Source organism: Sapajus apella, unplaced genomic scaffold, assembly GCF_009761245.1.
Source record: "Sapajus apella isolate SASKATOON/1434 unplaced genomic scaffold, GSC_monkey_1.0 scaffold13, whole genome shotgun sequence".
NCBI lineage: Eukaryota > Metazoa > Chordata > Mammalia > Primates > Cebidae > Sapajus > Sapajus apella.
Window position 1 is genome coordinate 8,598,446 of NW_022436953.1, and position 25,453 is coordinate 8,623,898.

Here is a 25,453-nt window from a genome sequence, read left to right on the forward strand (position 1 = left end):
GGAATTTAAAGTATTCTTCAAAACAGCCCAGTTAGCTCATTGCTGAAGCTAGGATGTGGACCTGACCTGTGTATCAGCTAGCTAATGCTATGTAACCAATTCCCCCCAAACTTAGTGATTTTAAAACAGTAAACATTCATTATTGCTCACACATATATGGGTGATGTTTTTGGTCTCAGCTAGATTCACTCCTGTGCTTATTAACTGTGGTTGAGAGGCAGCTCTGCTGATCTTGGCTGGGCTCTCTTACATTTGGGTAAGTTGACTGCATGCTGGTCTGAGATGGTCTCAGCTGGGATGTCTGGGTTCTCTTCCATATGGCCTTTTACCTCCAGCAGGCTAGTATGGCTGTGCTCACCTAATGGTCACAACATTCTGAAAGTTTGGAAGTGTCCAAGGCTTCTGCACAAAACTGGGAAACTGTCATTTACATTGAATTCTGATGCCAACAAGGAACGAGGACAATCTAGACTTAGGAGGTGAGGAAAGAAATCCTAGCTTTCCAAAGAAGATGTTGAAGATCCTTTTCTGTTGTTGAGATGGAGTTTTGCCCTTGTTGCACAGGCTGGAGTGCAATGATGTGATCTCGGCTCACTGCAACCTCCACCTCCTGGGTTCAAGGGATTCTCTGAACTCAGCCTCCCAAGTATCTGGGATTACAGACGTGCATCACCATGACCAACTAATTTTTGTATTTTTAGTAGAGATAGGGTTTTTCCCATGTTGGTCAAGCTGGGCTTGAACTCCTGACCTCAGGTGATCTGCTCACTTCGGCCTCCCAAAGTATTGGAATTATAGATGTGAGCCACTGCACCTGGCCTGAGGATCTTTTTTACAAAGGTCTTAGGTACAGGGAGGCTGAATGAATCTACCAAAGACTGTCACACAGAGTCCTGGGCCTTTTCTACAACAATCAAGTACCTTTAATTAAAACATGTATGTTTGGCTGGGCATGGTGGCTCATGTTTGTAATCCCAGCATTTTGGGAGACTGAGGTGGGTGGATCAGCTGAGGTTAGGAGTTTGAGACCAGACTAGCCAACATGGTGAAACCCCGTCTCTACTAAAGACACACAAAAAATTAGCCCGGTGTGGTTGCAGGTGCCTGTAATCCCTGCTACTCTGGAGGTTGAGGCAGGAGAATTGCTTGAACCTGGGAGGCGGAGGTTGCAGTGAGCTGAGATTGAGAAATTGTACTCCAGTCTGGGTAACAAGAGCAAGTCTCAGTCTCAAAAAACAAACAAACAAAACAAAACAAAAACACACACAAAACATATATTTTTGTTTTACAAAAGTTTAGGGAGCATCAGTAGTGAATATTCCCTTGGGTTCTATTTCTAGAATTATTGCTTTTGGATGAAGAATCAAAAATTATATCTCTAAAGGGACCTAAGAATTCATTGTTTTAAACCCTAGCTGATACTTTAATTTCCTGATAATGTCCCCTTAATCAAAGTGGTCATCCATCTTCTGCTGAAACACATCACATTACTCCCTAGATAAATTGCTGCTGTGTGAGGCAGCTCCTTCCAGCCTCAGCGAGGATATTATCATGAGGATATTATTTCTTTACATCAAGCCAACATTTGCTTCTGCATAGATTTCTCATTTTGGTTCTACTTCTGCCCTCCAATGCTACATGGAAGAATGTCTCATCGTCCTCCCAACCTTTTCCTACACCTGAAAACAATTATCAACACCTTTCCTTATTACTCAGTCTTCTCTACCAACTAGAACAAGTTTCTATGGTTTTTCCCTGGCGTATAGTTTTGAGCTTCCTCAACAATTCAGATTGTTTCCTTAAAAATGTTTCTCAACAGCAGCCAGGGGTTTTGGGATTATCACTGATTTTAGAATCAGATACCCTGAAATTTACTTTGAGATTTTGAGCAAGTTCATAACACCCATGGAACCTCAGTGTCCTACTTCAGGAAGTATGGACAGAAATCACCATCAGTGGTGTGGATTTTGTGTCAGTTAAACACTACAGTAAACACTACAACATGTATAGAAATGCCTGTCAGGGAAAACCCTCCATATATGTGAATTTCTTTCCTTTTTCTCCTCTGAAAGAATAGCCTTCGAAGTACACATTTTTTTCCTATAATATTTTGAATTTGAATGAACTCTTAGATTTTCTGGGCTACTGCTAATTCTAAAATTATGAGCGTATTTAAATGTATCCCTGGAATTATGTTTCAAATGGCATTTCATGTGGTAGGAATAGCAAAGTTTTCATTTCTTCCCAGTTGAAGGTAGCTATTATTATCTTGATACTTAGAGATAGTAATTTAAATTAAATAAATGACCTAGAACTAAGAGATTTAGGCTCTTCTCACCTATTTTAGATTCAGGTCTTTGAGAAGAAAAAAACAAACCTGAACCTGGAAAATAATTAAGGACAAATTGAACACAGTGAGGAGGCCAGGAAAGCAGGCAATAAAGTAGATGTTAACAATAGTGAATAATGTGAAACTAAAAACCTTAGAGAAAGAGAAAACACAGGTAGAGGGTAATGAGGGAATGTGGGAACCATTGGCTCATAGAGGAATATCAGTTTTTTGTTCAAAGGGTATGGATTAATATGAGACATTTCTGAATTGCAACGTATAAAATGAATAGAATCTGATTGCAGAGGAAAATGGTTGAGGGAATTGACTGTGGAGACAAAAAACGGACTTCAGTAAATACTATGTAAATTGTTTGTGTGGTTGTCTTACATGACTGTTAGCTCAGAAGGTACTCTTCAGTATAAAGAGGATAAAATGAATTGTGGAAATCATTTGTAAATAAAGGTGCTAGATAAATTCAAGGTACAGTGTCATTTGTGCACAGCATACTGAAATGAGACATTATTCCTGTGTGGTTATATTAATTTGTTTTTCTTTCAACAGCAAGCAGGCAACACAAAAGATAGTATGCTATAATAAAAAGAGCATTGAGTGGGAGTCAGGGCCCTTGGGTTTGCATTCCAGCTCTGCAGCTGACCAGCTGTGTGACCCTAGGAAATTCACTTAGATTCTCTGGGCTTTAGATTCTCCATGTGTGAAAAGAACTGTCCAGGTCATCTCTAAGGCCGTGCTCAATTATGAAAGCTTATGATTGTCTGATCCTATGTTGTTAAGCAGCTCAGTGTCAGTTTCTGTTGGGAGATTTAGATTTCGGATGGGATGGGATTCCTCTTATCTAGGAACTTCTAATCTACTTGAAGAGATAGACTGGAGTTTTGATGCGCAAGTGAATGAATGAGTAGGTCAATGTTTGGATGAGTTACATCGAAACGATTAGAGAGCAATAAGAGAAGCCTGTTATTAGAAGCTAGTTGGACACTGGCATTAAATGTGAAAAAAGAGAGGTGTTTGTAGGTTACTGTTTCTCTCTCACCGACTTCCTATAAGTAATGAGTTTTTTAGGTTTTTTTGAAGTGGTTCATAGTTTTTGGTATTGTACTCTTACCCTTTTTGGCCAAGGATGGCTTCATGCAAAAGACAATTAGAACAAATTTCGAGAGAAGGATAGAACTTATACAAATTCGGAAAAGGAAGGAGGATTTGTTTTTCAGGTGGAAAGAACAGACCTTTAAAAGATCTGAAAAGGGATATTCATGTGTTCATTCAGCAAATATTCATTGAGCATCTGCTCTCCTGTACCTGGCACAGTGTTAAGCACTTGAGGTTATTAAAGAGGGAATTCCCACTATCTAGAAAGAAGAGATATATTGATCATGAAATTATACAAATGTGTGTTTTCATGCTTTGATGAATGTTGTGGAATAAGAGCCGTGAGAGCAGATGACAGTGGACCTGGTGCTGTCTGGGGTGGGAAGTGACCAAAGAGGATTTATCTGAGGAAGTGTTATTTCCAGTGATGCCTGACATGTAAGTAGGAGTTCAGTACACACATGGAAATAGGAAGAAGTCCAAGGGGAAGAAGAGTGTTCTAGACAGAGGGAGTAGCACGTGCAAAAACCCTGAGACTAGAGAGTTCATGGCATGTTTGAGAAACGGAAAGGGAACCAACGTAACTGGAATGTGGAAAGTAAGTGGGGAGGAGAAATCTTGGAGGAAAAGGCAGGTGAGAGATGAACATGGTGCCACTCATTTGACAGAGTGTAAACATCAGTGTCAGTATAAACCAGTTTCTGTAAGCTTGACTGGAGGAAATCACTCTATTTAATAGGGTAGGCACTGGGATCTGTGGGGCAAGCCTCATCTATGATCTCAAATGGATCTTGAGGGGCGTAAGCATGTCTTCCAGAGAGGAAGACACTGACTTGGGAAACAGAAGGCTTGATCATCCAAAGATACCAGTGTCCTATGAAATTGGAGGCAAAGTCAGAAGGATAAACCTGAAGAATCATACAAAGCCATGGCAAAAATAAGGCTGCCCTATTAACTGACAGTCTACTAGAATTGCTTTATTGCAAGTATGACACTGCCCGATTCTATGTTTCTTTCCCTCTCCCTTGTTCATTATAATTAAGGAGACTTAAATGGAAATACTGCCCATACAGTTATCTCTTCATATCAAGTCTCGAAATGACCACAGTTCCCTCTTGTAGTCACCCTGCACAAAACACACTTGAGACAATTAAATGAGTCAACCCAAGCATTAGCACCTGCTCCCTATCATAAGGATATCACTGCTCCCTAATTATGAATCAGCGATCTTGTTGTCACTGGCTCCTTCCTTCTCAAACTGGGGCTCAAAAACACACTCCTGGGGGACAGTGGTAAAAAGGGAGTGTAACACAGAGTGTTTTTCTAGAGGGTCTGCTTTAACTGAAGATTTATGAAGAAATGTATTTTGAGCATAGAGTATAGAACAGATTACAAAATATCCATGGAATTTTAAGGTGAGATTTATTAGAGACCTAAACATATTTGCCCCTGTGTTTAAGATTAAGTCCCCAGATTCCCTGGGGGATTCTGTATTCTGTTTGGCTGTTGGAGATGCTTTGATGGAAAACTTTGAGAAGCTGTTGAGTCTTAAACTGTCTTTTAAAATTTTGTTTTGTTTTGATACTGTTTATAAAATACCCTGCCATTTTCACCAAGTTTTTTTTTTTTTTTTCCTCCAAGATGGAGTCTTGCTCTGTCACTCAGGCTGGAGTTCACTGGTGCAATCTTGGCTCACTGCAACCTCATCTTCACGGGTTCAAGTGATTCTCCTGCCTCAGCCTCCTGAGTGGCTGAGACTACAGGTTCCTGCCACCACACACAGCTAATTTTTGTGTTTTTAGTAGAGATGGGGTTTCACCATATTAGCCAGGCTGGTCTTGAACTCCTGACCATGTGATCTGCCCACCTTGGCCTCCCAAAGTGCTGGGATTATAGGTGTGAGCCACCGAGCCTGGCTACCAAGTTTTTATAGGAATTTTTATGAATTTGCTTGCAAAATACTTTTTCATTTTTGGTATTATAACATTGCCTCTTTCAGACTTCAAGTGGAGATGTGTTGAAATTTGAAAATTTACCTACATTGTTCTGCTTTTATAGCCTTTGCTCTCACAGCTCATTTTAAAGTCCTCCTTTTGTACTTAACATCCACATTCTTATGGAGTTGTCTCCTTCACTTCTCCTTGAATCCTTTAGATGACCTTGTTTGGATCCTTTTCCACTTCTGCTCTTTTTCTTTTTAAGATGTGGCAGACCAATGCACACTGATCCAGGGCCAAGTGAATTGTATTTTTGTAAGAGGATGAGATAATGTTTCTGTTAGGTTTCCAAACGCTTTCCTAATGACAAGAATTTTTCAACTTTCTTAGCCACAATTTTGGGGGAGGACGTATCCTTCAGGCCAGCTCCGGCTCATCTATCATGACTCAGCTCATGGACCCGCGCCCAATCCAGAAGAACTGATCACTCCTTCCTTTGAGTTGTCCGTGCTCCTCTATCTCTGTTGGCACAGGTCTCCCTGTGCTGTACTTACCTGTTGATATGTCTGTCTTCCCATCTAAGTTTTGAGTTTCTGGAGATCCTGGAACCTTGTGCTGCTCACCTTCCTATCATCACACTTTGGCACTGAGCCTTGCACATGCTGGGTGCTTAATTAATATGAAGCTGGCCGGGCGCCGTGGCTCATGCCTGTAATCCCAACACTTTGGGAGGCTGAGGCGGGTGGATCACGAGGTCAAGAGATCGAGACCATCCTGGTCAAAATGGTGAAACCCTGTCTCTACTAAAAATACAAAAAATTAGCTGGGCATGGTGGCACGCGCCTGTAATCCCAGCTACTCAGGAGGCTGAGGCAGGAGAATTGCCTGAACCCAGGAGGCGGAGGTTGCGGTGAGCCGAGATCGCACCATTGCACTCCAGCCTGGGTAACAAGAGCAAAACTCCGACCCAAAAAAAAAAAAAATACAAAAATTAGCCAGACGTGGTGGTGGGTGCCTGTAATCCCAGCTACTTGGGAGGCTGAGGCAGGAGAATTGCTTGAACCTGGGAGGTAGAGGTTACAGTGAGCTGAGATCATGCCATTACACTCCAGCCTGGAAAACAGAGCAAGACTCTCTCTCAAGCAAAAGAAATAAATGAATAAAACAATTTGAGTTGATTGACTACAAAAAGTAATTTATAATGATTTTAGGATATTTTTATTCACTTGGAAGCACCCAATGTCAAAGAAAAAAGGAAGCATAATGTAAGGGGATATATTTATAGTCCAGAGTCTTAGATAAGCCTTCAAGGTAGGGTTGCGAGATAAAACATAGGACACCCAGGTAAATTTGAATTTCTGATAAATTTTTAAAAGATTTATATATATATATACAAACACAGAACATACTTATATGAAAGTATATATTTTTCTGAAATTCAAATTGCCTGGGTGTTCTGTATTATTATTATTTTTTGAGACATTGCTTGTTACTCTGTTGCCAGGCTGGGGTGCAGTGGCGTGATCTCGGCTCACTGCAACCTCTGCCTCCCGAGTTCAAGCAACTCTCCTGCTTCAGCCTCCCAGGTAGCTAGAACTACAGGCACACACCACCATGCCCAGGTAGTTTTTGTATTTTTAGTAGAGACGGGGTTTCACCATGTTGGCCAGGATGGTCTCAATCTCTTGACATTGTGATCTGCCTGCCTTGGCTTCCCAAAGTGCTAGGATTATAGGCATGAGCCACCGCGCCTGGCCCTGGGTCTTCTGTATTTTTATTTGCTAAATCTGGCAACCCTACTTCAAGGTCAAATAGTCCAGCCTCTCATTCAGATAGGTGTACATCTACACTAAAATTCAGGTCACAAATTGTTGGCTTTCAGGTGGTATTTGGCTGTATCTGGATCAATACATGTCTTTTTTGCCATGCAATACATTTCAAAGTTTTGAATTTCTTGCCAAAATTGGAAAATGAGAAGATTTTACACAAAATCCTGAATTTTCCTGTTCCCTTGAATCTAGTTTTAACACCAGTTCAGCTCTCCTCATTAGCTGAGGAATAGCTCAGCCAATGTTTTAATGGAGCCTGAGCTTGCTGGCTTCCTTATTTCTTCCCAGGAGTGTGGTGACATGTCACCTGCCAAGCATTGTCACTCTGGCACTGTGGCTTCCTTAGAATTGAGAGGAAAGTGAAACATTTTTTGAACCTGTGTATCTAGCGAAAGCAGAATAATAGAAGATAGCCCTGCAAGGCCAAGTGTTCCAACAAAAGTGGAGAAAATCATCTTCTTGGGTAACAGTGTTAAGTGCCAGCAAAACGAACCTGGGACTAAAGAATTCAAATAACAGGGTCTGGTGCAGTGGTTCATGCCTATAATCCCAGCACTTTGGGAGGTCGAGGTAGGCAGATCACCTGAGGTCAGGAGTTCAAGACCAGTCTGACCAACATGGAGAAACCCCATCTCTACTAAAAATACAAAATTAGCTGGGCATGGTGGTGCATGCTTGTAATCCCAGCTACTCTGGAGGCTGACGCAGGAGAATCGCTTGAGCCTGGGAGACGGGGGTTGTGGTGAGCCAAGATCGTTCCATTGCACTCCAGCCTGGGCAACAAGAGCAAAACTCTCTCTTTCAAAAAAAAAAAAAAAAAAAAAAAAAGAACTCAAATAACAACACTATTTTTTCTTTTACATCTCCCTCAAGTGTGAACACTGTGGACTTGAGGATATTTGAGTTATTGATCACTACAGTGTAAGATCCCTGAGGGAAGATATTTTTCTCTGTTGTTTTTTTTTTTCTTTCATTGAATTCTTTCATTGAATTTTTTTCATTGTATTCTAAACCCCACATGGAACAGTGCTTGGTTCTTAATTGATATTTGGTTAATATCTGTTAAATAAAGGAATGGATAATAAAATACTGGAGAGAGATGAAAACCTCTACGGTTAGAAATTTTCAACAGGGAAGAAAAATGTTGCCTTCTGCAACAGGATGGCATGGCTAGGGGAATAGCATGTCTTTTTAAAATAAACACCTTTATGCTATAGATGCCTTATATCTCCTGAGGGCAAAGAAAGGTGGCAGCTGGAGATGGAAGTTCTTGTCTGTATACCCAGAGCTTAGAAATCTCCCCACCAGTTATCAAGAAACAGGTTCATTGGAGACTTTCTGAGGAAGGAACTGAAGACGTAGGTTGGAAAGGACTCCTTGCTGCTGTGAGACTCTGATTTCTTCCCTATTACAAATACCCCCACAAACTAAGGGATTCTCCCTGCAGCTCCACATAGTCCAGCCAAACTTTCCTACGATACACTTGCTCTCCAAGGAAAGAGAGGCAGAGAACTCATTTTGAAGAAAACCAGCCTCATTTTATTTGAAAGACAAAGACCATCACGAGCACAGTACAGCAGAATGTTACCTAAACTCAAGTTTTGAGTAGAATCAGGACAGTTATACATTAAGTTTGGCTTTCCTATGAAGAGAGTTTATTTCAGCCCCTCCTTTCACCTCTACCTGGGAGATACAGTGGCTCAAGAGAAACTGGCCTGAACACTGAAAGATCCCATAAAGTCACATTTTGTTGCCTCTTCTGACTATGTCTGGTCACCCTCATGTGATCATTATAAATTCACATTTCTTAGAAAGTATCCTGGGTTGGGGGCATGATGAGAATGCATAGGACAAGGAAATGCAGGCAAATGAGGGTTTAACTTCCAGCCACAGATATTAGATTCTAGTTTTACAACTAAATGCGTAGGTAGTGACAGGGAAGCCACAGAGAAATGTAACATCTCTGTCATTGCTTTCTCTCTCCAGGTTACCTAGTCCTGGCAGGGGGTATGAGATGCCCATGTCAGTTTCCTAGAGCTGCTGTGACAAAGTCCCATGAACTCGGTGACTTGAAACAACAGAAATATATTGTCTCAGAGTTCTGGAGGTTAGAATTCCAAAATCCAGATAGTGGTAGGCGGGGGCTATGCTCCCTCTGAAACATCTAGGGGAAACCTTCCTTACCTCTTTCTAGCTTCTGGTGGTTGCTGATTTAGATAACATGTCTTAAGCCATCCTTGGCTTGTAGCTGCATCACTCTAATCCTCCATCTTCACATGGTGTTCTCCTTGTGTGTCTTTACATAGGATTCCCTGCCTGCTTATGAGCTTACATTTCTCCTTATGAGGACACCCGTCATATTGGATTAGGGCCCACTCTACCACCCTCGTTTTAACTTGATTACATCTCCAAATAACTTATTTCCAAGTAAGGTCACATTCTGAGATGCAGGAGCTGGGACTTTAATATGTCTTGAGGGATGCAAATTCAACACATAACAGTGCCTGTGATTCTCCTGTGTTCTCTTGTTATTCTTTGAAGTTAGGCTTTCCAGGTACAATCTTTTGTTCTTCCTGTGGAATATTCTATTGATTAAATTACCTCTCTATTTCTTCAGCTATCAGATGCATTTCTCTGGCAGGCCAATGTAATTAGGGAACTAATTACTGAATCAATAAGGAAAAGAGTGTGTTCTTTCATATTTTCCAGCTGTTCCAATGATTCATTTAGTCCTTGCTCTGTGTTCTGCTGAATTTGTGCTTGTGGCCCAAAGAGATATGCGGCCATGACATATAGTGGAAGAAGGGAAAGGAGAGAATCTCGATTGGTCTCTGGTAATGTAGGGGGACATCTTTACTGGAGGAGGCAGAATGTGGCAGGATATAGAAGAGAATATGGCCTCATTTATTTAACTGTATAAACAAGGAATGTTTTTAAAGGTATTTATTGTTTGGAAAACACTTTATTTTGATGTTGCATGAAGCATGTTGGGTTGCAGCCATGCAGGACCGTGTAAACCTCCTGTGAACTGATGCATTGCCTGTCTAAGGAAGGATTCAACACTATCCATGATCATTTCTGTAACATTTTCTTATTTCTGGAAAATTTAATATTGCTTTGTCTAATTCCAGTTTCCTCATAAAAAATAGAACTTTAATTCATGGCCTTTTAAAAGGTAGTTTGAGAGGTAAATATAATTTACACATTATAATTAGAAATTTACTGTCACAAAAATATAAATAGAATAAAATGTAGGCTTATGTTACTATTGAAATATAATATTTATTGTTAAAACATCTGAAAATGATGGGAATTTTCAAAGATATATAAATTACCCATAATCTCACAATTCAGAGATAAACCACTGCTAATATTTTGGCATATTTCCTTTTAATATGTTTCAAGTTTTTATAATGTTTTAATATCAATATCAATAAATACATGTTTTATAACTTTTTAAAATTAATAATAGGAGAATTTTAATATCATTAAATCTTCTAAAACTTACTATTAAATGTTGACATGTGTTTTTTTATTTTAATTTTAGACCTATAATTTTATAATTACAAAAGTAATATTTGTTGATAATAATTTAAAGAATCTAGAGGATGAAAAGAAGAAAATACTAATTGCCCATAGTCTTGCCATTGCAGAAATAACTGGTATTAATGTCAAGGCATACCTCGCATGGCAGTATAATAATTGCATGCATTTCTGATTCCCTCATCATGGCATTTTTGACCTTTGTAACCCCAGCTCTTAGTTCAGTTCCTAAAGCTTAGTAGTTGTTTGATACACTTTTAGTGAATGAATAAGTGATTAAATGAAGAAATGGATGTGTAAATGGAGAGGTTTTTGAGATCTAACTCATAGTAGAATAAAACATGTTTCAGACTCAGCAACTTACTGCAGAGTAAGAGACAAGGTAGCTAACTCAAAGCCCTTAATAAATAGGAGCCTGCTCTTTCTGTTCATCTCAATCAACCTCCAGGCAGGTAATTCAATTTAATTTTTTTTCCATCAGTCAAACTGAAGAGCTGAAAAAGCAAAACCAGAGATAGGGGAGGCAGGAGTTGGAAAAGGCCTGAATGAGGAGATCAGCAGTGGCTCTCTTGCCCTCTTTATGTTGGAAAGAGTGTGAGAGGACAGGAGCCATACTGCTCTGAAGGGTGACCCAGCAAGAGCGCTGCCACCACCAACTCCTCCACGATGGAACTGATTTCCCTGGAGGATGGAGACTCTAACAGTGTCAGTTTGACTCTCATGGCTTTTACCTGGCGTGTCTCAAGAGTTTGCAGCAGAGGAAGACACAATCATACTGGATTTTGTTGAAAGAATTTAGTACTTTGCTATGTTTGGAATCAGGGTTGGCAGATTCTGAACTTTGGGTTATAGAAGGTTCCATCCAAATTCTCTTTCATATTTAATTGGAAAACATGTCTTAAGTCTAAGCATCTGTCCCTCAGGTACCTGCCATAGGAAGGAGAGTGATCCATGTTTGAAAAGTCTTCATGAAAAACTTAGTCTTTGCAATAAAATATATGGATATATTCTTCCCAATGGGATGATCTGATCCTTATAAACCTGCTCCTTTTCCCTACCTCCCAATATAAATACAGATACAGATAGATATAGAAATATCCATTAATAGATAAGCAGAGGGACAGAAAGAGAGACAGGGAGATGGAAGGACAGACAGACAGTAGCTACCGCTTTCGGCCAACAACAGTCCTCACATCCCTTCTTTTCCTTAAAGGTACTCGCAGAGCTAACCTCGAACACTAGGCCATATTGGCACCTTCGGTCCTGTTGTCTCAAGGCCCGGCTCAAAGCATATTTTTCCAGGAGGCCTCATTGTTTAATTTCTACTCCTGTTAATCTTTCCCATCTGTCAACGTCTAGAGCTTTGGCCCTTGCCCCAATTTTCCCTTTGACATGGATTACTATGAACAACTTCTTAGAAGGAGATAGTAAATACAGTGGTGGCACCATGAAAGCAGTGATTAACTCTGCCTGGACAGATTGCAGAATGCTTAAGAGCAGGGATTTAAGTTAATAATAACTGCCCTACCTTCCTTTCAGGATTGTCGTGAGGCTCAAATGTATATGAAGGAACAATATGATGGGATTATTATTGTTGTTGTTATTATTCCATTGGCAGTTAGAATCAGACATTTTACTTCCAGACGTTCAGTTGAAAATACACGCAGTACTCTTAGTGACTTACAGGGTTGCTGGCCTATCCCTAAGATGTTATAAAGGGATCAGACTCTACATCCAAAAAATAAGCGAACATGGAATAATAATTAGAGTGGCCTAGCCTTGCCATCTTGCAAAAACATAGGAGTATAAATGAGCCTGGTCTTTTTGGTAGCATTGAAGAGTTCCATTTCATTTAGATGAGCTATAGGAGCAGTAAGAAATGAAAGTAAAAGCACAATATTTTGCATGTAATATTGGCTCATGTATCAGCTGATGAGCATTTTTATATGTATGTCTCATTTTTCCTGGGAGCACAGAATCTGCCTCTTCTTGTCTTCATGACTCTGAGTGTCCTACGTGTAAGAATTATATGATAAATCATTTTAAAATAAGTATTGCTGAACTGTTTTAATTGGAATTTGAAGAAAAAAGAAGACATAATTATACTAAAGGATTTGTTCCTAATGGAGACAGTCATGGCCATCAGAAGTGGATTTATACTCTGCTCAAAAATATCAGTTGATTGGATGTATATTCAGAACCCTCTTAATGTTAGTAGATACCATGATAAGCATGGCACAGTCCTATTCCTACCTTTTTATCTAGATAAAATAAACACCTGCTTGGTTGTGTTGGGCACTCTGGTATTGGGATGGTGCAGGGAAAACATCTGTATTCATGCTCAGCAGTGGTTTCTAGAGACTTACGGTCTCCTCACTTCATTGTTTTGTAGCTGTACAGCTCCATGGACTTTGGAAGACGGTGGCAACTCATGCATGAACGCATCACACCCAACAGGTTTTACTGGTAAGTCCTATCCACATACTCATTACCTTCTTAGATAAAGAATTATCAGACAGCATAGCACTCTGGACAGTTCTGGACAGTTGAAGCTCTTTGAAGACAAATGTGCTCTAATCCTTTGCTGCATAGAGTGGTTTGTGGAATAGCAGCATCAGCATCACGTGGAGACTTGTTAGAAATGTGGAACCTCAAGCCCTATTAAGACTTACGGAACTGGAATTTGCATTTAACACGATCCTTTGCTGATTCATGTGCACGTGAAAGTTTGAGAAGCACTGGGTTTAGAGAGTTCTGTGAGAATGGTCATGATCAGGTGCTCTTTGCTATGTACTAACCCTCTCTTTTTGGAAAAGTGTATATATTTTATATACATATTCTAAAAGGCAGTATTTTCCCAAAATCTACTCTGGAGAACAACAGTTCCATAAAATGCTTCTGCTTTCATAAGAGCTTCTGTGATCAAATAAATTCAGGTTATGATAATCCAGTTTTATACTCCTGGAGACTCACAATTCATGTTAGGATATTAAAGACTCTGGAGAAGCACTGAGTGAAGAATCCTGCCAAACTTAAAGTTAGTGATTCCCAAACTTATTTCACGACAGAATCCTTTTCTCATGTCACATGTGATAAATCCTTCAGAACTACCTCTGTGGGACATATTTTTAAAAACCTTTTATGAGAATGAATACATGTTTCAAATGGCAAATTAGTCCTTCCTCCTAATCAGAAAGTGTTTTATTAATTGGTATTCCTTTATGCATGCATACTATTTTTACCTTGGTTGTAACAGGCTTTGTAAAAATTTGCGTTTCACGCTTGCCCGCTATAACGTGAAAATGCTTCTTCCTTGTATCTTGCTTTCATTTCAGCAGAGGTGATGGCTAAAGGAATAGAGAGATCAAGAGGCATATACCAAAGTATATAGAATGCTTAATTATATGCTTAACGAAAAGAAAAGCTTGGTCAGGCACAATGGCTTATGCCTGTAATCTCAGTATTTTGAGATGCTGAGGTGGAAGAATCACTTGAGGCCAGGAGTTCAAGACCAGCCTGGTCATTATAGCAATATCTTGTCCCTACAAAAAAATTAAAAATGAGCTGTCCATCATGGTATGCACCTGTAGTCACAGCTACTCAGGAGGCTGAGATGAAGGGATCACTTGAGTTCAGGAGTTCAAGGCTGCAGTGTACTATAGCTTGGGTGACGGAGGTTAGGCCACTGTACTCTAGCTTGGGTGACAGAGTGAGACTCTGACTCAAAAAAAAAAAAAAAGTTTTTTGGAAGTTGTATGCATTCCATAATTCCATGTCTCTTTTAAATATCTTATGTCCACTCCTTTAAAAACTTATTTGATAGCTGTTTATGCCTTACACAACTTGAGGATGGTGGTGACAAATACCTTGTACATACACACATTCACACCAACATCTTTGGAAGCAATGGCTTCAACCTATCCCTCTGCATCCACAACACTGTGTCTAATCTTCATTTTAAAATGAAGATTGCTTAAGGATTCTATGAAAAGCAACTGGTTTTTTTTTTTTTTTTTTGGTACATGGTTCAGAGTAGTTGGGAGAGAAAAGGGAGTTGGGATTATTGCTCTTGACTCAACACCTGGACTATCTCCAGCATGTTTGCCCCTTACAGGCCAACTATTATTTCATCTGTAGCTGTTATTACAACTGTTATTTTGCCTATATTTGGAACTACAGAGGTTTTTCAATAGACTAAGGCAGAAAAGGAAATACTTGTTTTTCTGATATTTCACCTATAGAACTACAGCCTTTGCTGAGCTGAGATGGTCCAGTTTCTCAGTGTGCCATCACTCAGAAGTCCTTCAAAAAAAAAAAAAAAAGAAAGAAAGAAAAGAAAAAGAAAAAAGAAAAAGAGCCCTCTGCCGTTTCTGGAACAAACTCTTGAGATGGTGAGGTACTTGGCCAACTAGGAAGTCAGGTTAGTAGAGGAGGAAAGCACACTGGGCTAGATGAGCTGTGCCATTGTGTCTGAATGAAATGAAGTGCATAAGACGCAACATTTTCCTATATTTTGCAAAGAGTAAGAGGAAAAGGTTCCAGCTACTGTCATCCACCCTCTTCCTTTATGCAGTAAAAAAGAACAAGTGCCTAGATTCTGATAATTGTGTTTTTTCTCTTCATTCTGTGCTTGTTTCATATATGCCCCAAGGGGAAATATAAAAGTTTATGCCCATGCTGGCCAGCCAAGTGGTAATTGAATATTCCATTTTTTAATTATTATCTCTCCCTTTCTGATGTATAATTGTTGTGATTATTCTTTTAGGTGTCATATGAGTCATGGCAAAAGAGCTCATTTTACATAGACTTTTTTTTTTTTAATCCAAAGACAGAATTCAAGGTTGTCTAAAGCTCTAAATCACATATGTTGAAGAGACATGGTTTGTATAGGTTAGGGATGGAAATATTAACTTGTTATCTCCTTGAGAAAGACAGAATGTGCATTTTTTTGGGGATATAGAACAAACCTTGGCTTAAGTGGGACCTCTTTAACCTGTGGTCCCCTCATCCATCTATTGAGAACAGTATTTTTCTTGTTAATTTCATAAGGTTATTGAAAGAATCCGATCTATCAAGTGGACACCTGGAAATTTCAGTTCTCCATTGATTTAAGTACTATGTTTATTACCAATCCTCAAGAACATGTCACATAAGTGATTTTTCATTTTACTGGCCACAAATGTGAGTCTCATGTATGGTAAGGCCCATGGGCATGTGATAACAACTGAATGGGTATGATTTATTGCCTAGAATCCACATCTCAGCCCAACATTATTCTCTACTTTTTATTGGGTCATAATTCTTATGAAGTGATCAAACAAAACAAAATGCATGAAAATGATTTCTTTGAGAGAGAGGGTGTAGAGGGAAGAGGTATTGAGGATGGTTGGGGAACATTGAATGGAAAGCAGGTGCTAAAACAAGACATTGAAATGAGAGATGATGTTAAAAAGACTTTTAACTTATGGTATGTAGACAAATAGAGTGAACATATGATTCAGAAGAAATATTGTTCAAATATTGTTATTTATATAAGCTGGATATTTGCAGGTGTCTAAAGGATAGATCCTTCATGAGTGTTCAGTTTTTTTCTCTCATGCTTCTCTCAGTTGTTGGCAAGTGGCAGGTTACAGGGGGATTTGTGCAAAAGAACACTGTGCTCCAAAAGTGATTTCTGATGAGGATACAACAGAAAGAATGGACCCCTTGCATGTCTCTCATCTGCTCTCTCATCTACAGTGATGATTGTTCTAATGGTTGTGAAAGTAAATTGAAAATTGTAAGGAGTTATTCTTATCCACTTCTTCATTTGTCCTCCACCCTGATTGTGGGTTAGGCAGAACATGGAGCATAATATTCATTAGCATCAATACTAAGAGCTTCATCTAGAAACATTTTTATGAATTCTGGATGTTCTAATCCAATCAAGATAGGTCACCTAGGAATCTTACACCATGGAGTGACTCAGCCATCAATCTCATGCCCCAAGTAGAAAGACAACTGACACGAACATTCCTTGTTTATATGTGACTCTTTCACTCACTTGATACCTGGTCAACAGGTAATCACCAGGGAGATCTAATGCTTCCTTGCTTTTTTTTTTTAAATTAGCCTCAGCTGCTTCCAAAATGATAATTTGCAGGGAGAGCACATAAATGGTGCAAATGTCCTTACCATATTCCTTTTATTCTTCCTCGGCTCTGCTGTGGCAGAGTTGTTGTCATGAAGAAAAAGTTTTTCTGTTTTTAAAAATATTTTTAAAAATCCTACTGAGCTACAAATGAATAATATTCCACTCTTCCCTTGGGAGATATTTAACAGGCAGGCATATTCTGCAGTGGGAAGACTTTTTTTTTTTTTTTTCCTTTGCACATCCAATGTGAGTGCTTGTTGTGATTCTCAGCTTTGCTCCTCACCCTGTGCTCTCCCCACCTGCTCATCCTCTTTGGGCATCTTTTCCAATGAAGTCACAGGTGTACTAGGCCTTCCCAAATTCTCTGTGTAACTAGAATGACCTCAAAGTGCCTCTGGTCTCTGATGGCATTCACTCGTATGGTGTCCTAAAATAGGCAAGGAATGTCTGCCTAATCTTTACTGATTTCCCTCCTCCCCTCCTTAATTATTCTCTCTCTTAAAAGAATAAGATCCTTTTTTTTTGTCTCGGTTCTTTATCATTGCTGCAGGAAATTGTTCTGATAAAGCAATGTACTCTAAGGTATCAGGGACTTCAATTCTTACTCCTTTGCTGAGATATTTGGATTGCAACATGGACTGGTTTGAGCGTTAGGAAACCTTTAAAAAGACAACAGACATATTAGAGGTTCTAGACCAGATCATGTTAGCTGATGCAGGGAATGTGTATCTTGAAGATTGCTGTATCTGCCATGATGCCTGGTTTAGGATGAAAGGTAGCTGATGTGTAGGGATAGGTACGTTGGGGTCTAGATCTTTATTGTACTTTGCTTAAGGATGGGTTACACACTATGGATTTCTAGTGATTTTTGTGCTAGCAGCTTCTTATCTGATTTTTCAGAAAGGCCATGAGGGAAGGGAGGAAGAATGGAAGGACAAAGTGTGTCCCTCCTGGTGTGTGTAGAGAGGAGGTCCTAGGGAAGTGTCACTTAAAAAGAGAAAGTTGATATGGAAAAAAGAAGACAGACTAAAAACCCTTTCATGACAGTCTTCCCTTTCTAATCATTCTTGATTTTAGTTTTTTGAGTCTCTTTTTGTATGCATATGTTCTTTTATATGTAGCCTAAATATATACATGTGAATGTATATAATTTGCCTTTCTCTTCTTAATATTCTATTCTTGCAATTTTTTTGTCACTATAAAATCTTTATACCCGTTTTTAATTATTTGTGCAATATCTTATTGCACAAAGACACATACTTTATTGCTTTTTTATTTTTATCAGACATTGAAATTTTTCACATTTTTGATTATCATAAGTAATAGTTTATTGATGTTTGTATGCATAGGTCTTTAATATCTAGAATTATTTTCTTGGACTGATGTTTTAGGTCGCCCAAATAAAGACTTGATTGCATTTTTTTTTTTTGCAGTCTCAGTTCACAGTTCAATAGTAAGATCAACAGTGTCACAGTTCAATTGTAAGATCCCAATTCAACACCAACAGTATTTCAGCAAAGTACCTTTTTATTGAACCTTTTCTTGAAGAGGATTACAAAAAAGCATTGCATCAACCAACACACAGGTCTTCCTAAAACTCCTCTGTTCCTATCTGTCCTGACCATCATGGGAGTTACTATCTCATCCTCTCCTTCCCTTTCATGGGCTCTAAACTATTCTTTTCACAGTGACTTATTCTCCATGGTCCATCCCCTTCCAGAACTCCCCTAACACCCACACACTTTCCCCTAAGTATCATAGCTTTTCTTACATAAAATAATATAATAAAATAATCTCCTTAACCCTCCACCTATCACCCTCACCTATCCCAGGAATTAAATGTAATATTCCTTAGGTCCATATTCCTTAGAACATGGAGGATAGTTAGAACTATGGTAATAGTTAGAACATGGTAATAGTGTTTAATGTTAGTTAAGATTTAGTATTTTTGGTTTAACCACTACTATAAGAAGCAGTTTATTTTATCAAAATATACACATTTTGAAGAATGAAATCATGTCCTTTGCAGCAACATGGATGAGCTAGAGGACATAATCTTAAGTGAATTACTAGAGGAAAAGAAGACCAAATACTATATGGTCTCACTTATAAGTGGGAACTAAACCTTGGATGTGGACATAAAGGTGGGAACAATAGACACTGGAGACTACCAACAGGGTGTGAGCGGCAAGAGCTGAATAAGTACCTGTTGGGTACTATGCTCACTATCTGGGTGACAGGTTTAGTCGTATCTCAAATTTCAGCATCACGCAATATACCTTTGTAGGAAACCTGCACATGTACCCATTGATTCTAAAATAAAAGTTGACATTAAAAATAAATAGAACATTAGAAAAACTATACATATGTATATATATGTGTGTACACACACACACATACACACACACACATTTTGAACATCTTAAAGCCTGTCATTCAAAATATTACCCAAACTGTGTTCTGTTGTATATTCCCACCTATAACATATGGCAGTATTGGTCTAGTTAGTTAATATTTACCTCTTCCTTATGGGAGACAGCCTCCAAGTGGCTCTGCCTTCTGGAAATCCTGCTAGGCTATGGTCTTCTCCTCTTGAGTATAGACTGGATTAGTGACTTGCCTCTCCTGAATGGAATGTGGCAGAGGTAATGAGGTTTTACTTTGGGGGTAGGTTACAAAAAGAATGCTTTTATCTTGGATGCATTCGTGTGCTTGCTTTCTGAAAGCAAGTTGCCATTTTGTTATCTGCCTTATTGAGAGTCTCATGTGGCAAGGAATGGAGAGAGATCTCCAGCCAAAAGCCAGTGAGGAACTAATGGCCCAAAAGCTTAGTTCTAATAAGGAAATGAATTGTATCAACAATTGTGTGAGTGAGCTCAAAAGCAGATCCTTCTCTAGTCAAGCCTTCATATGAGACTATAGCCCTGGCAAACACTTGGATAGAAGCCTTGTAAAAGATCCCCTCAGGCAGAGGCATCCAGCTGAGTTGTACCTGGATTCCTGACTGACAGAAACAGTGAGACAATATGTATTTGTTGTTTTTAGCTCCTAAGTTTTGTGGTAATCTGTTATACAAAATTATTAAGAGAAAACCAATATACTTTTATCTGATCCTTATTCTTTGCTTGTTTATTTTAGAACACAAAGTTCTACTTCTGTCTACACATAACCTCCTGTCTACATACAACTAATTCTGTCTTGAACTACTTCCTCTGTTTCCTCTTTATTGATAATCAACCTCAAATATTTCATTTTGCCCATTGTTTGGGTGTGTCCTTGAAATAGAGAAATATCACCATGTTCTGGTATTCCTGACACGTATGTTTAGACTTTATGGGATTTGACAGTTGATCAACAAACCTCAGAGCCCTATCCTCAGCCTGAGTGAGGCTTACTTAATATCATGAGATTGCCTGACTTTATTCTACTTTATCATTTTATATTTCAATGGCAGGATTACATTTTCTAAGAATACTGTTTATTATAAATATGTGTGTGTGTACATGCACAGAAGTCTTGTATGTACATGCTCATTTAGAGAAGTGTTCATTTCATTAGTACTAATACTTCATTAGAAGTACTAATATGAATCTCGTTGTCAGATTTTAGACACTCATCTCAGCCTAATAGCAACTGTGGGTGGAGGACATGGGGCAGAGAAGCAGGAAGTGAAAATTGGGGATAGTTACCTGGAGATAATGTGGTTGAAGTGAATACTGTTGCACTTCTTGCCTGAATTTGAGCTCCATAGATCTCAGCTGCTCTGGAATATATCCTGTAATTTGCTTCAAAAGGGGCTCCTTTTAGTCATTTAGGAACTTCTTTTGACCCTAGACTATGGTTCTTGAAGAGTCAGCTGCCGAGTCATCCTTAGGCTATTAATATATTATCCATGACAGAGCCAGAGTTAAGAAACAGATAGAATGCCTTGAGATGGCTTCCTGGAAAATCAAGATCTTTTCAAACAAAGTTAACATTATGGGCTGAAGTTTTGAAGCTGCCTCTAAATGTGCATCTACAATTTTGCAAGCACAGTCATTTGCCATCTGAAGTAATGGGATTTAGGCATCGACCTGATATAAGGGATCAGATTTTAAGGCCATTGCAAACCAGGGTATGCCACAAATAATATTTAATTCAGTTCTCCTTTACATTTTTAAAATGATGCAGCAATTTAAAAATACATTACATTCAAAATAATACATGCAAGGTCAGGAGGGGAAATGTGAAAGCTCAGCTTGCAAGCAGAAAGCAGTTTCTACTTTGCTGATGGGGGCTACTCATGCTGTATGTCTGGTTGCATCTTGGCTGTGGAAGAGCTGTCTTAATGCTAAGAGCAAAATGCAGTGTTCATAAAGTACATGTGGTAGTTAGCCATTGCACTGAGCAAGAGAGAATGGTCAACTCTTTGGATGAAGTCAAGATGTGCTGGAGTCTCGAAGATTGTGCTTAGTACGTGTGAATTCTGTGAGGTAGGAGACATATGTAGCTATACATCTAATGACTTCTTTGCTATGAAAAGTGGGGGTCATGTTTGGTTCTGCCTTGAGAGATCTGAAAATATTTGTATGCATTAAACATGGAATTCAAAGACAGTGACAGCCATATCCACTCACTTCATCCAGTGTAGCAAAAATTCCATAGTGTACATGGAAACACCATTGTTTTCTCTTTCTCTGGGTTTATGGCCAGTGATTCCTTAGTTAGAATAAGCACATGGCTTCCAAATACTTATTCCACCAAGGTGATTTTGCAAAGGGCATGAGAAATACTCATTTGGCTCAGAAACAGTGAAATCTAACTTTATTCTCACTCACTGATAAACTTTCAGAGGGGAGCAAATTTTACTGTTGTCACAGAGCGTGAGATTTCAGTATCATATTGTCCTATGAGAGTGGAGGGTTAGAAAAGCCCCCATATAAAGAGCCTTTTATTACTGCCATCTTCCTGGAATTCAGATTGCCTTTAGGACTTGCCTGTTACATTAAAAAGTGGGGAGAACTGAATAGGCTGGTGGTGATGTGTTGTTTAGTCCCATGAGCAGGAATAGGAGAATTGGAAGGTCAGGGAGAGGCCTAGAGAGAGGAGGATAGTGTTAAGCTCAGCAGCCCAAGGAGAAAGTATCAAATTGAAGGCTTGGAGGCTGTTTAAAATGCAAGTTGGATACTGGGTTGCAGGTAGGAGAAACCATCCTTTCTTCCCCATTAAGGAAATCTGTGATGGTCCTGTTGCAGTTTGGTCTAGGGTTATGCATTAGTCAATGCTGGCTGCCAAAACAATACCACAGACTGGGTCCAGGCTTAAGCAACAGAAATTTGCAGTTCTGAAAGCTGGAATGTGAGATCAGGGTGCCATGGTTGGTTTCTGGTGAGGGCCCTCTTCCAGGTTGCAGAGAGCCACCTTCTGGATATATCCTCCCATGGTAGGAAAAGAAAGGGCAAGCTGTCTGGTGCACCTTCTTATAAGGGCACTAATCACACACGAGAGACCCATCCTCATCCAAACCTAATCGACTCCCAAAGGCCCTGTCTTCAGACACCATCAGTTTGGAGGTTAGAGCTTCAACATATTTATTTCGGAGGGATACAATGCAGTCCATAGCAGGATGTAAAACAGGTAACAACTCGGAAAGGAATGCAAACTTTCTGGAGATGCTTCCACCAAGAAGTGTACTGGAGCAGAAGTGGCTAAGGCTTGTGGAGGAAGTGGAAAGACAAGGCCAGAAATACAAATGTAGTTTTTAAAAGACATAGACACACACTAGCCATTTTCTTTTCTGAGTGGAAACACAATATATCTTGTAATGATTCAAGGGGAGGCAAGAAAATAAAAAGAAAATAATTACTTATAATTTTACTGCCCAGAAAATACCTCTTAAAAAATCAAGTACTTCTTCATAGTGTTTTTTCCCTATTATAATATAGTATAATTTTAAACATATATTTAAATGTTATCATAATTCACATTGTATCCTTGATAAAATTTCTTATCTTTTAAAAATGAAGTTGAACATTCTCCTGTACCACCTTCTATTCTTTCTAAACATAATTTAAATGTTGTATTAATTTTATTGTATTCTAACCTATGGATATGTAATAATGTAATCATTCTTTTGTCTCTCTTTTTATTCCATTCTGTGCATTCCTTTGTAAAGTTGTAAAGTTTTCTTCATATTAGCCCTACATGTTTTTAATTAATGTTATTCCTATGAATATTCACTTTTGGTGCTATTGTAAGTAAAGACATGTTGCACACAGCATCTCTCTTCAGATTGGGCATGACTGAACAGGGTAACGTTGAGATATATGTGTAATTTGCCTAACTGCGCGTATAGTTGCTAGTTGAGGCCCTAAAATTCTTCAGACTACAAAGAAAATATACTTTATAAGCTTCGTTATTAGAAGAGTGTGATATGAGTAATGATAAATACCTGTGAGGATATTTGGGATCTAAATAGAAAAGCTCTGTCCTTAGTAGCTATGTGGCTTTTGGAAGTTGCATTTAACCTTTGTGACCAGTGCTCCACCAGTCAGAAAGGATACCAGATGGTAAATCCTGCCTTTCCCTCCTGGCTGAATGTCATTCTTCTTAGCCTGGAGCACAGTAAGTGCTTAATAAATACTAGCTATAAAATTAATAATAAGACAGCTTATAATAAGAGAAGATAATTGGAATAAATTACTATCCTTGTCAATTTGGTAGCAAATGGTACATAGCATCACTTTGAAACTAAGCAAGTTAGAGACCATCTGCATTTTTTTCAACATTCAAATCCCATTGCCTCATAGTCAGAGTTTGTATTTCTAACCTGCTTTTCCAGCAATCAGCATATGGCTTATTTTTATGCTTGCTAAAACTACTATTTTTAGAGAAAAAATATTTCTGGCTTGATGTTAACAAAATTAAATAAAATTCAAAAGTCCATAAACTAAAGATTGTGTTGTATCAGATCATATGTACTTTAGCAGATGTGATGCAAATGTTGAGACAAATTCTTGAACGTTGCAGAGGGACCATGGCCAGAAATGGGAGGCACCAAAAGAGTATTAAAGGAAGTGTTAGTCCTGCTTAGAAGATAAAGGTCTCATGTCACCCTGGTGCTCCCAGAAAAGGGTTCCTGGGGGAGATAGGATGGAAGAATCTTGAAGAATGGTTTGAATTGGCAAGTAAGAAAGTGAAACAGATCCTCCTGGAAGGAAGAACTATTGGATCAAAGCTGAGATCGTATGTTTGGAGAGTAGTTAGTTGATCTGCTACTATAGGGTTTCTTAACCTTTACAGTTTTGACATTTTGGGCTGGATAATTGTCCTTTGCAGCCTAAGATGTTGACCAGACCCCTGGTTTCTACTCAGTGAGTGCCTCCTGCACTCCTCCAGTTGTGACAACCCCAAAATGTCTGCAGACATTGCTGAATGTGCTCTGAGGCACAAAATATTTTGCCTCTCACTCGCAGCAACTGTGTTAGAAAATAAAAGAAGTTTGTATTGAGGAACAATGAGAAATAAGGCAGGGATATAGACCAGATGCAGATTGTGAAGTACCTCACATGCCAGGTAAGTGGTTTGGACTTGTGTTTCTTGGTAATAGAGGGTATTCATCTTTTGTGCAAGAGAATGGCATGATATTCATGTTTTTGAAGATTTATTAACATTTGGTGCTTTCTTGTGATGCTTAAGTGCATTTATATGCAACTATCTGTCAACAGAGGAGCACTGACTTACGACAGATGCAACTCTTCTAAAGCATCTTGATCTCAAGTTTTATTCTCCAGTGAAGAATTATACAACTGTACACTTAAAATGTGTGTACCAAATTTACATTTTTGAAACCTTACATTTTTGTTTAATTGAAAACAATAGCATGAAACATTTTTAAAAATTAAACTGAAAATAATCATTTTAAAACAATACTTTTTTCTTTCATTGCCCTCTTTTAAGATTTGTGCACATGAAAATAATTTCTCTCAAAATTTCAGTTAGATTGTATGACTGTTTTACATCTTTTTAAAAAACTTACACCTAACATAAACAGTCTGCTGGATGTGTACATAATATTCATAAAGATCATTTTGGTAGTGGCAGAATATTTCAATGAATTGATATACTTTCATTTATACTAATGAGTTATAGAAAAGTTAGAATGGAAAGAACTGTGAGAGGTTATCTGGCCTGGTGATTTCTCTAGCAGTGCTCTTGGAAGCTTTATGGGTAGTCTGATGCATTGCCTAAGGGACTGCATTCAGTATAGAGAATGCTGTGGGATGCTTAGTAATCAAGTTCTTATATACTTCATTTTTGTTCCAGCCAGAAGTACTCAGATTCTTAGTTTTATATTTAGACTTCTGTATAAGTATTTTTTTTTTAATGACAGAAGACCATTCATTAAAGAAGCAAATAGAAATATTTAGAAAATCGTTGATCTAGACTGGTCTTTTCATTTCACACAAGCCGCATATGGGTATAACAGTGTCCAGGTTATCTTTCCTCAATGCTCACACCACCCTGAAATGTCTAATTTCATAGTGTAGAGACTGCTTGAATGGTTAAAATCTTTGCCAAACTACCCAAACCA

The 25,453-nt window shown here is 38.7% G+C and overlaps 1 protein-coding gene across 1 annotated transcript in view; it reads left to right on the forward strand.

Moving 5' to 3' along the window:
* SORCS3 (sortilin related VPS10 domain containing receptor 3) overlaps window positions 1–25,453 on the forward strand; it is a 605,284-nt gene that overhangs the window by 376,945 nt on the left and 202,886 nt on the right. Inside the window, exon 5 of the mRNA XM_032281554.1 lies at window positions 13,141–13,214. Within this exon, the coding sequence (XP_032137445.1) occupies window positions 13,141–13,214 (74 nt within the window). The remainder of the gene's footprint in view (window positions 1–13,140; window positions 13,215–25,453) is intronic.